General features: G+C 40.2%; 1 protein-coding gene across 1 annotated transcript; it reads left to right on the top strand.

Annotated features, from left to right (window-relative positions):
• The first annotated feature begins 130 nt into the window (after positions 1-130).
• On the top strand, positions 131-2,364 carry cytl1 (cytokine like 1). The gene is made up of 4 exons (XM_021568624.3): positions 131-533; positions 629-673; positions 1,045-1,191; positions 1,556-2,364. Exons 1-4 carry the CDS (start codon positions 228-230, stop codon positions 1,658-1,660), a joined length of 603 nt encoding a protein of 200 aa, XP_021424299.1. The 5' UTR covers positions 131-227; the 3' UTR covers positions 1,661-2,364.
• The last annotated feature ends 10,283 nt before the right edge of the window (positions 2,365-12,647 follow it).

Consider the following 12,647-nt stretch of genomic DNA (forward strand, 5'->3'; position numbering starts at 1 on the left):
ACTTGAGTCATTTTCTAATAATGTATATTTACTTTTACTTAAGTATGACAATTGGGTACTTTTTCCACCACTGCCAACATGTGCTTAAATTAATTTTGATAGTGACATGTGGATTGTTACAGCATGGGATGATACACTTTGTTGTCATCCTGAAGGATGTTGATAGCTGGAAGAAATGTCACGTTTCCAAAATGCACAGGAGCGCGTAATAAGTTTAATTTCCAGTTATGTTGCGCTTAGTGAATCTTCGACGTCACCATCTCTTTTTTTGTCACTCCCAACTACAAACTGCAAAGTTGCTCGACAAAGAGCACACTCGTTTTGTAAAGCCCAAGCGTAGTTGCCTCTACAGAAGAATACTTTTTTTAACCGACGCAACAACGGGTAGAAAGATGAGACTCGCACCTTTCTTGTGTTTCTTCAGTTTTATTTGGTTGGCAGATTGTGCACCACCGACATGCTATTCCCGAGTGCTTGGCTTGAGCAAGGAAATAATGGACCTTTTGGAAAAACTACACAATTATCATCTCACGGTGAGCTATTTCAATTTCGTTTTTTGATAATTAAAAAAAACAGTTATTTTCTTATGTATCCAAACGTTTTCTCATGTAAACGTTTTATTCCGTAGAAAACCTGCGTGGAGATTCTGCCCAAGATGTTTCTGGATGTGCACGTAAGTTTAACACCATGTAATTTATCTGAACAAAATGTTGATTCTCAGACCTCATACCAGTCAGTATTGAAGAAAAGGTCGACAGAGGGAACCAGAATCTGATTTGACGTCTCATTGGGTTATATCGCGTTAACTGTAATGTGTTGGTGATGCAATATGCATGTTTGATGTAGATGAGAAGATGCATGCATTCCGTAATGTGATTGGATGCCGATATCAAAGTTGAAAAATATAACCTGCCAATCAATTTAAATTAATCTAAAACAGTTGTACACCAGTATCTGCAACTGTTTCTGTGTAACTTTTGAATCAATATATTATAATATTAATTGAGCTATAGGTTATACAATGTCTTTGTTATTTCCCTGTAGAATTCGTGCATCGTGACCAAGCTCCGTGACTTCCTCTATGTTGTGGAGAACCTTCCTACACAGTACTGCAGAGAGCGTCCCAGGATCGCGTTGTTGAAGCGCAAAGTCAACAACCTGTACACAATTATCAACCGAATCTGTTATCGGGTATGTGTGTGCTTAGCTATGCAGAAGAATGAACCATGCAGTCTCTCATAGCCAGAATAGTATTAAAATAAATAAAATATCTGTCATAGCCTATTCTGTATGTGGTACAGGAAATGACTAGTCTGTTTCCAGATCTGTTCTGCCATGCCAACCCTTATAATGACAATGACATGAGTTGAAGAGATTTCTGGAACCAAGCTAGGGAATTACAGCCCAGAGTTCAATTCAATATAAAAGATAATGATTACTTCTGCTCATTTAGTTTGTCTGCCGACGTTTCGCCAGTTTTGCTCATCCTTTCACCCACTTTCTGCAGTTGAAGATGTTGTGTATGCCGAGGTCTGACTGTTTGACCTCCCCACAGGACCTAGTGTATTTCACAGATGACTGTGAGGCCATTGAGACTGGACAGAGTACCCCTCGCTACGGAGAGGACAGGCTCCAGCTGCTGGTGGAAGAGAAGAGATGAGCCCATCCAGAGACAAACACACTCACGCTCACATGTGCAAACAGCGCACGTCTCACACACACACACACACACACACAGGAATGGATGTGTGAGGGTATGTAAACCCTGTTCACTCAAAATCACATACACACACATACATAACATCACACACAACACACAACTCTAGTGGAAAAACATGCCAACACGGTTTATTTTCTAACCAATGTAGTGGTGGCCTACAGAGTTGATGTTAATGGTGAAGTCTCATGTTAGTTGGCATGTGTCTGGTTACATTCCACCAAGTGGTGGAGAACTTTCCACAGGAAATTTGCTGAATACCAGCCATTCCAATGAAAACCTTAAAATAATAAACCAATAAGAAATGTTTGTGAGCCTCGCTTACCGCTGCTTACTTACCATACTGTTTGAAAGGGAATGCCTAATTTATCCAAATATGTTGTATGTTTCCATAACCCTTCGTATTACTAAGCTGTCTTGAGGCTTACACATACCTAGTTCCCAGCCTGTACACCCCTGAGAAAATAATGATTACCTCATGCTGATTGTTTGATTGTATGAATAGGCCTACTCTTTAACCTTTAGTTATGTATCTTGTTTTGATGTAGGCTAAACTTAATCATTATCGCATTTTCTATGTAATTGGTACAATATACGTTTGTGTAGTGTATTACTTATATGTATGTAATAAAACAACTATATCTCTTTTTGGTGCCTGTGAGTTTTCAAATGTGGTGTGTGAGCAGCAAGCACAAACGCAATTGATTTTCTTTTAGTATTGCAAGACAATCGAGTGAGTTTTGATATTGAATTCGCATTGTGAGTGAAAACAGGAAATGCCATGCAAAGATGTTGGCTGGGTGTGGCAGTGGGCGTAACATGCAGGACTGGTAATCTGTGATTGGCAGTGGCAGTTCCAATCCAGGTGTGTTTTTGTTTTTGCAACATGCAACAATTTCTAAGGTTTTACTGAGTTACAGTTAATATTAGGGAATCAGTCAGTTTAATGCATTCATTAGGCCCTAATCTATGGATTTCACATGACTGGGAATACAGATGTCCATCTGTTGGTCACAGAGACCTTTAAAAAAAAGGCCTCAGGATTTTGTCACGGTATCTTTGTGCATTCAAATTGCCATCGATAAAATGTAATTGTGTTTGTTGTCGGTAGCTTATGCCTGCCCATACCATAACCCCACCGCCACGATGTGGTACTCTGTTCACAACGTTGACATCAGCAAACCACTCGCCCATACGACGCCATACACATGATCTGCGGTTGGACGAACTGCCAAATTTTCTAAAATGACGTTGGAGGCGGCTTATGGTAGAGAAATGAACATTCAATTCTCTGGCAACAGCTCTGGTGGACATTCCAACAGTCAGCATGCCAATTGTACACTCCCTCAAAACTTGATACATCTGTGGCATTGTGTTGTGTGACAAAACTGCACATTTTAGGGTGGCCTTTTATTGTCTCTAGCACAAGGTGCACCTGTGTAATGATCATGCTGTTTAATCAGCTTATTGATATGCCACACCTTTCAGGTGGATGGATTATCTTGGCAAATAAGAAATGCCACTGACAGCGATGTGAGCAAAATAACTTTTTGTGCATATGTAAAATTTCTGAGATCTTTTATTTCAGCTCATGAAACATGGGACCAACACTTTACATGTTGTGTTTGTATTTTTGTTCAGAGTAGTTTACTTAACTGAAGTAGCTTTGAAAAAGTAGATCACTACATCCAAATTATTTCGTGAAAATTGTTCATAAAGTATGTACATCTGAAATGTCATAGACTATAACTTTCAAGACACATCACTTTCAGGTCAAATGTCAACAGAATATGTAAATTAGCCTATTAAACACAAAAACTGTTTCAAGTGAGAATTAGGCAGGTCTGATGCCGAAGAATAAAGGAAATTATGGCCCAGTACAGTAGTTAGCTACACGGCAAAGAAATGTAGTTAACTATTGAAAACACTATCTAGATTCGATTTTAGTTCAACTACCACCAAGCTACTGCAAAATGTAGTCAACTACGGAAAGCACTAGCTGTAACTGTAGTTCAACTACCACCAAACTACTACAAAATGTAGTTAACAATTTTTTACAATTTTTTATTTAACCTTTATTTAACCAGGTAGGCTAGTTGAGAATAAGTTCTCATTTACAACTGCGACCTGGCAAAGATAAAGCAAAGCAGTGCAACACAAACAACAACACAGAGTTACACATGGAGTAAACGAGCGTACTGTCAATAACACAATAGAAAAAAAGAAAGTCTATATACAGTGTGTGCAAATGGCGTGAGGAGGTAAGGCAATAAATAGGCCAATAGTAGCAAGTAATTACAAGTTAGCAAATTAACACTGGAGTGATAGATGTGCAGATAATGATGTGCAAGTAGAAATACTGGTGTGCAAAAGAGCAGAAAAGTAAATAAAAACAATATGGGGATGAGGTAGGTAGATTGAATGGGCTATTTACAGATGGGCTATGTACAGCTGCAGCGATCGGTTAGCTGCTCAGATAGCTGATGTTTAAAGTTAGTGAGGGAAATTTAAGGCTTCAGCGATTTTTGCAATTCGTTCCAGTTATTGGCAGCAGACTAATGGAAGGAAAGGTGGCCAAAGGAGGAGTTGGCTTTGGGGATGACCAGGAAATTATTGCCCAGTAAAGTAGTTAGCTACACGCAAAGAAATGTAGTTAACTATTGAAAACACTATCTAGATTCGTGCTGTGGGTGGGTGCTGCTATGGTGACCAGTGAGCTGAGATAAGGCAAAGCTTTACCTAGCACAGACTTCTAGATGACCTGGAGCCAGTGGGTCTGGCAACGAATATGGAGCGAGGGCCAGCCGACTAGAGCATACAGGTTGCAGTGGTGGGTGGTATATGGGGCTTTGGTGACAAAACAGATGGCACTGTGATAGACTACATCCAGTTTGCTGAGTAGAGTGTTGGAGGCTATTTTGTAAATGACGTCACCAAAGTCGAGGTGCGGGCAGCGAACAGTTGAAAAACATGCATTTAGTTTTACTAGCGTTTAGGAGCAGTTGGAGGCCACGGAAGGAGTGATGTATAGCATTGAAGCTCGTTTGGAAGTTTGTTAACACAGTGTTGTGTCTTTACTGTCATTAACTGAAGACTTGTAGTTTTTATCAAAGATTCTCTGTAATTAAGTATTACACGATTAGACTGATTAATTATGTAACCGTAATTATTAGGAAGTCGGGGCACCAAGGAAAAATATTCAGATTACAAAGTTATCATTTCCTAAAATAACTTTTCAGATATTTTATCTGATCAATTAGTCTTTGAATTAATGAATTGTTTACTTTACCTCTCGTTCGTCTCATTCCAAACGTCGTAAATTGTTGGTTATCTGCACGAACCCAAACTTCACTATGAGTCATCCATACATCAATTGTCTTAAATCATTTATTTATTATTAACTAAGTAGTTCACAGAAATGCATAAACAAACAAGGTAAATGTGGTTACATGAAATGATAGGAGAATGTGCCCTAGTGGGCTAAACCGACATGGCGGCTTGTTAGACAAAAGGGGAAGTGGGGGTCGACTAAGAAGTCACTACAGAGTGATAATTATAGCAATTGAAATACTAATCCTTTGCACATGAACGCTCACTCATTTGGGAACAATTGCAATCAATATATAATATTTATGCTCAGTGTGTCGTCTTGATCGCTGGTGAAAAGTTCATTTCTTTTGTAGAATTGTCCGTCTCTCTCCATCTCTCTCTAGGTTGTGGTTAGAGGGGATTGTTCAGAGTGACATTCGTTATAGAATGGATGTTTCTGCGGTTGTCGTTCTTCGCGTTCAATGATACCGAATTCCTAGCTGCAGACTAGTAATTAATATCAAAGACTTGTTCTTATTCTGTCGGTATCGATAGTCTAAGAGTTTAACCACGTGGTATGGTTAAAAGATTCAGCAATGGTCTACAACCTTTGTCCTCCTAATCAAGAAAAACATGGTCTGCAACCTTTAGCCATCTCGTAATTGAGGTAAGCACGGTCTGCTGATCGAAAACCCGAGTGGGGGTTTTATTCAGAAGGGTCAAAGAGGGCTGTCCCAGGATGTCTGACCCTAACTGGGCTCCTCTGATCCTCTGATTTAGTTCAAATCAAAAGGGAATTGTATTTTTCATCATTAAACAGTCCAAAATCATATTACACAATTCTACAAACAGTATCATACTCACTCATTCATCTTATACAACAATTAGATGTAAACCTCATATCTGAGGCTATATAAACAGCGTTATGGTAATGTGGCCACACCATCTCCAATGAGCTTCCCCAAGTTGTGACAAACGGACCGGTTCGTAGCTGGATTCTTTAACGATCTTTTATACTTTCTCCGGAACATGACATTTGTTTGTACCTCAAGTTCTGTGAGGTGGAAGGATTTCCTTTGTCCTCTATGGAAATTTACTCTCTCTCTACTATGTGACCATGTGGCAGGGTCTTCTCAGGAATTTACGACCTCTGACCACAGCAGCCTAGTTGAAGGAGGCAAGGGGGAGGCAGGGAGAGGGGGATGGGGTTGCTATACCCAAAGAGGCCAACGTCATGACAACAGTGTCCAAAGAAGGGCCAGATGTATACAGAATGGTGTCGTCTGAGTAGAGGCGGATCAGGGAATCACCCGCAGCAAGAGCGACATCGTTGATATATACAGAGAAAAGAGTCGGCCCGAGAATTGAACCCTGTGGTACCCCCATAGAGACTGCTAGAGGTCCAGACAACAGGCCCTCCGATTTGACACAGTGAACTCTGTCTGAGAAGTAGTTGGTGAACCAGGCGAGGCAGTCATTTGAGAAACCAAGGTTGTTGAGTCTGCCGATAAGAATACGTTGATTGACAGAGTCGAAAGACTTGGCCAAGTCGATGAAGACGGCTGCACAGTACAATCTTTTATCGATGACTATTGGAAACACTACCTAGATTAGACTTTAGTTCAACTACCACCAAGCTACTGAAAAATGTAGTTAACTACTGGAAACACTACCTAGATTTTAGTTCAACTACCACCAAGCTACTGCAAAATATAGTTAAATTACTATTTGTAGTTTACTGCTCCCCAACACTGGAAATCTAGATCTTATGCAAACCATCAGGGGCGTCACTTACCCCAATGTGAGGGGGCGAAAAGTACGTCATAATTTCTGGGGGTGGTCTGGAGGGTCTCTGCCCACGTCCTTAAATTGGAGAACTTCGCATTTTTCCAAAGCCTGCAAATGCTTTTACCCGAAATCTAGAGCATTAATCATTATGCTTAATTCTATGTAAAATAAAACAAAATTAGATAATTTTTTTCTGCATATCTAAACATACCTCTTGAGCTGTCTGTATCTTTCTGACTGGTGGTTATTGTTTTTAAAGAAACTAAGAAGCTTCTCCGCATCTCTGCTAAATTCTAGATAAATGATTGAAAGGAATATGAGTCTCATTCAGTACATTTAGTTATTGCTTGCTTTTCTAAACTCTACCAAACTTGCCAGCAGGCATGCCAGCTAAGGTAGTTAAACAAGCTAGCTACTCTAACGTGATTAATAGCCTGAAATGGCTTCTTGGTATCTAATGGCTGGTAGTATGTTTTGTATTTAATTTTTTTAAACAGGACAAATCTGAGGGGGCACGTGCCCCTGTGCCTAATATGGGCATGATATCTCTGCAAACCGTAACCTATTGCTCATTCTCTTTCTTGCTAGTCCCTTGAAATCTAGGTGATTTTGTAAACTGATATTGCTTGTCAGCTGTTGTAAAGCAAAATCCACTGTATCTTCTTTACCAGTTGCATATTACATTTGTTCCAAAGGGAAACTGGGCAAATGTATGATACTTTTTTGACATATTTGATACTTAAGAATACATAAATCTTGCGCATGAATAAGTATTGAGGAAGACTCAAGCAGCACTATTGAAAGTGAAGATGAGGAACTATAGATACAATTATAATTCACAAATAGATAAATTCATACTTCAAATACAGACACCCAGTATTACAACCCGTAATGGCTTTCTCCACCATTCAAAATATTTTGATTATGCTGCCCTACCCTCTGCTGGGAAGCTGAAGTATTACAGTATTTGACTATATAATGTTGTTACTAGAGTTGTCTAATTGCAGTGTCACCTGTACTACACGAGAAGTAAACTGGCCATCTGGCATTTCGGACAAATTCCAGATGAGCTGGTCCATTTTTAGTCCAGTGGGCCTGTCTAACTTGGTTTTTTTTTTTGCGCAAAATTACCATTATCTGGCTAATAAAACGTGCTTCAAGGAAAGAAATGGACCGTGTGTGGGGACTTCGAGGAAGAAAATTGGTCGGTTAAAGTTGGGTCTTGGGATAGAGCTATTGGACCCGGTTGTGGCAAGATAGATGGCTTCTTCTTCTTCTATTTCTCAAAGGACCCTAGTTGGGGTGGGATAGGTAGAAAAAATATATTTGTAAAACTGACCTGTGCAGGTGTGCTTTATTCTGAATGTCATATGTTGTGTATGCTGTGTCTTTGCTGCACAGTTGTACTTCTTTGAGGATAACCATTTTGTGACCATGCAGAGAAGGTACAGTATGTGTGTTGAGTTTGGTTATCAGTGTTTTTATATTTGACAATTAAGTTCACAAATGTTTTTGTAAAGTTATGCCTCTACTGTAATGCTGTTTTGATTTCAGTTGTTTTCAGATGGTTTATGTTTGGAGAGGCTTTGGGGGTCCAAGGCAACCATCAAGTAACTTCACCAATGTTGTATTTCTAAAATACTTACTGTTTGTTTAAATGCAGTGGCTAACTTTTCTTTCATTTCTTTCTCCACTGACGTAGGCTATTGTTTGTCATCGTTTTTGGTTAGCTTTGTGTAAATCGGTCTGCAACAAGGATCTACAGTTGAAGTCGGAAGTTTACATACACTTAGGTTGGAGTCATTAAAACTCGTTTTTCAACCACTCCACAAATTTCTTGTTAACCTCTTTGGCATACTGGTTTTTGGTCTGAATTTCAGATGACTGACGTGCCCAAAGTAAACTGCCTGTTACTCAGGCCCAGAAGCTAGGATATGCATATACTTGGTAGCATTGGATAGAAAACCCTCTGAAATTTCTAACACTGTTAATATAATGTCCGTGAGTATAACAGAACTAATATGGCAGGCAAAAACCAGAGGAAAATCCATCCAGGAAGTGGGATTTTTTTGATGTGAGTGGTTTCTGAATGCCTATTGAGTGGTTTTTGAATGCCTATTGTCTATGTAATTGGTTAGGGCCCAGATTGCAGTTCCTATGGCTTCCACTAGATGTCAACAGTCTTTAGACATGGTTTCAGGCTTGTTTTCTGAAAAATTACGAAGAAAAATACCTTTTGGTCAGGGGTCTATGGAATCATGCAGTACTGGTTTTCGTGCCCTTCGTTCTTTTTCCTTTCTATTGAATAAGCTATTGTCCGGTTGAAATATTATTGATTATTTAGATTATTGACACCCTGAGATTAGTTATGAACATCATTTGACATGTTTCGACGAACTTTACTATTAGAATGTATTCGTCTGCATGTTTTGACCGCCTTTGAGCCAGTGGATTACTGAACAAAACGCTTCAGCAAAACAGAGTTTTTGGGATATAAAGAAGGACTTTATCGAACAAAAGGACCATTTGTTATGTAGCTGGGACTTTTGTGATTGCAACCAGATGAAGATCTTCAAAGGTAAGTGATTTATTTTATTGCTATTTCTGACTTTCGTGACTCCTCTGCTTGGTTGGAAAATGTTTGTATGCTTTTGTGTGCGGGGCGCTGTCCTCAGAAAATTGCAAGTTATGCTTTCACCGTAAAGCCTTTTTGAAATCTGACAAATCGGCTGGATTAACAAGAAGTTAATCTTTTAACTGATGTATAACACTTGTATTTTCATGAATGTTTATTATTACTATTTCTGTCATTTGAATTTGGCGCTCTGCAATTTCACCAGATGTTGTTGAGGTGGGTCGCTAGCCAAAGTGGTTTTAACAAACTATAGATTTGGCAAGTCGGTTAGTACATCTACTTTGTGCATGACACAAGTGATTTTTCCAACAATTGTTTACAGACAGATTATTTGACTTATAATTCACTGTATCACACTTCCAGTGGGCCAGAAGTTTACATACACCAAGTTTACTGTGCCTTTTAAAAGCTTAGAAAATTCCATAAAATTATGTCATGGCTTTAGAAGCTTCTGATAGACTAATTGACATCATTTGATTCCATTGGAGGTGTACCTGTGGATGTATTTCAAGGCCTACCTTCAAACTCAGTCGCTCTTTGCTTGACATCATGGGAATATTAAAAGAAATCAGCCAAGACATCAGAAAGAAAATTGTAGACTTCCACAAGTCTGGTTCAACATTGGGAGCAATTTCCAAATGTCTCCTAGAGATGAACGTAATCAATCCCAGAACCACAGCAAAAGACCTTGTGAAGATGCTGGAGGAAACAGGTACAAAAGTATCTATATCCACAGTCCTATATCGACATAACCTGAAAGGCCGCTCAGCAAGGAAGAAGCCACTGCTCCTAAACCGCCATAAATAAGCCAGACTACGGTTTGCAACTGCACATAGGGACAAAGATCATACATTTTGGTCTGATGAAACAAAAATAGAACTGTTCTGCCATAATGACCATCATTATGTTTGTAGGAAAAAGGGGGAGGCTTGCAAGCCGAAGAACACCATCTCAACAGTGAAGCACGGGGGTGGCATCATCATGTTGTGGGGGTACTTTGCTGCAGGAGGGGACTGGTGCACTTCACAAAATAGATGGCAGCAGGAGGAGGAAAATTATGTGGATATTTTGAAGCTACATCTCAAGACATCAGTCAGGGAGTTTGGTAGCAAATGGGTCTTCCAAATGGACAGTGACCCCAAGTATGCTTCCAAAGTTGTGGGAAAGGGGCTTAAGGGGCTAATTGAGTGTATGTAAACTTCTGACCCACTGGGAATGTGATGAAATAAATAAAAGCTGAAATAAATCATTCTCTCTACTATTATTCTGACATTTCACATTCTTAAAATAAAGTGGTGATCCTAACTGACCTAAGACAGGGAATTCTTACTGGGATTGAATGTCAGCAATTGTGAAAAACTGAGTTGTATTTGTAAATGTATTTGGCTAAGGTGTATGTAAACTTCCGACTTCAACTGTATATGATTGGTGAAAACCACAGTTGGATTGTGTCGAGGCACAGATCTGATGAAGTGTACCAAAATATTTATGCAGCATTGAAGGTCCCCAAGAACACAGTGGCCTCCATCATTCTTAAATGGCAGAAGTTTGGAACCACCAAGACTCTTCCTAGAGCTGGACGTGTAGCCAAACTGAGCAATCGGGGTAAAAGGGCCTTGGTCAGGGAGGTGACCAAGAACTCGATGGTCACTCTGACAGAGCTCCAGAGTTCTTCTGTGTAGATGCGAGAACCTTCCAGAATGCCAAGTGTCACATCTGGAGGAAACATGGCACCACCCCTAAGGGGGAAGCATGGTTATGGCAGCATCATGCTGTGGGGATATTTTTCAGTGGCAGGTACTGGGAGACTAGTGAGAATCGAGGGAAAGATGAACAGAGCAAAGTACAGAGAGATCCTTGATGAAAACCTGCTCCAGAGTGCTTAGGACCTGACTGGGGCGAAGGTTCACCTTCCGACAGGACAACGACCCTAAGCACTCAGCCAAGACAACACAGGAGTGGATTCGGGACAAGTCACTGAATGTCCTTGACTGGCCCAGCCAGAGCTCGGATCAAACATCTCTGGAGAGACCTGAAAATAGCTGTGCAGCGACGCTCCCCATCCAACCTGACAGAGCTTGAGAGGATCTGCAGAAAATAATGGGATAAACTCCCCAAATACAGATTTGCCAAGCTTATAGCGTTGTATCCAAGAAGCCTCAAGGCTGTAATCGCTGTCAAAGGTGCTTCAACAAAGTACTGAGTAAAGGGTCTGAATACTTATGTATATGCTATATTTCCATTTTATTTTTAATAAATGTGCAAAATTTCAACCCCAAAAATTTTGCTTTGTCATTATGGAGTACTGCTTTTAGATCGGTGAGGGAGAAAAAACTTTGAATTCATTTTAGAATAACGCTATAACACAACAAAATGTGGAAAAAGTCTTGGGGTCTGTATACTTTCCGAAAGCAGTGTGTTAGCACAGTTCGTACACCTCCCCTACGCAGAATATTGTAGTCCAATTAGGTCAACTGTCCAGATTGCTTTAAATGAAGGAACCCTATACCAGAGACAATGTGGTAGAAGTATCTAGTGTGATACAGTAGCATACACTATATATACAAAAGTATGTGGACACCACCTCAAATTAGTGGATTTGGCTATTTCAGCCACACCCATTGCTATATGTGTATAAAATTGTGCAAACAGCCATGCAATCTCCATAGACAAACATTGGCAGTAGAATGGCCTTACTGAAGAGCTCAGTGACTTTCAACGTGGCACCATCATAGGATGCCACCTTTTCAACAAGTCAGTTTGGTTTTTATGGCCGAGCAGCTGCACACAAGCCTAAAATCACCATGCCCAATGCCCAGCGTCTGCTGGAGTGGTGTAAAGCTTGCCACCATTGGAGCAGTGGAAACACGTTCTCCGGAGTGATGAATCACGCTTCTCCATCTGGCAGTGCAACAGATGAATCTGGGTTTGGCGGATGCCAGGAACACGCTACCTGCCCGAATGCATAGTGCCAACTGTAAAGTTTAGTGGAGGAGGAATAATGGGATGGGGCTGTTTTTCATAGTTCAGGCTAGGCACCTTAGTGTATGGAAATCTCAATGCTACAGCATACAATGACATTTTAGACGATTCTGTGCTTCCAACTTTGAGGCAACAGTCTGTGGCAACTTTCTCGTTTCAGCATGACAATGCCCCCTTGCACAAAGCAAGGTACATACAGAAATGATTTGTTGAGGT

Source organism: Oncorhynchus mykiss, chromosome 17 (genome assembly GCF_057628025.1).
Source record: "Oncorhynchus mykiss isolate SJ-2025 chromosome 17, ASM5762802v1, whole genome shotgun sequence".
NCBI lineage: Eukaryota > Metazoa > Chordata > Actinopteri > Salmoniformes > Salmonidae > Oncorhynchus > Oncorhynchus mykiss.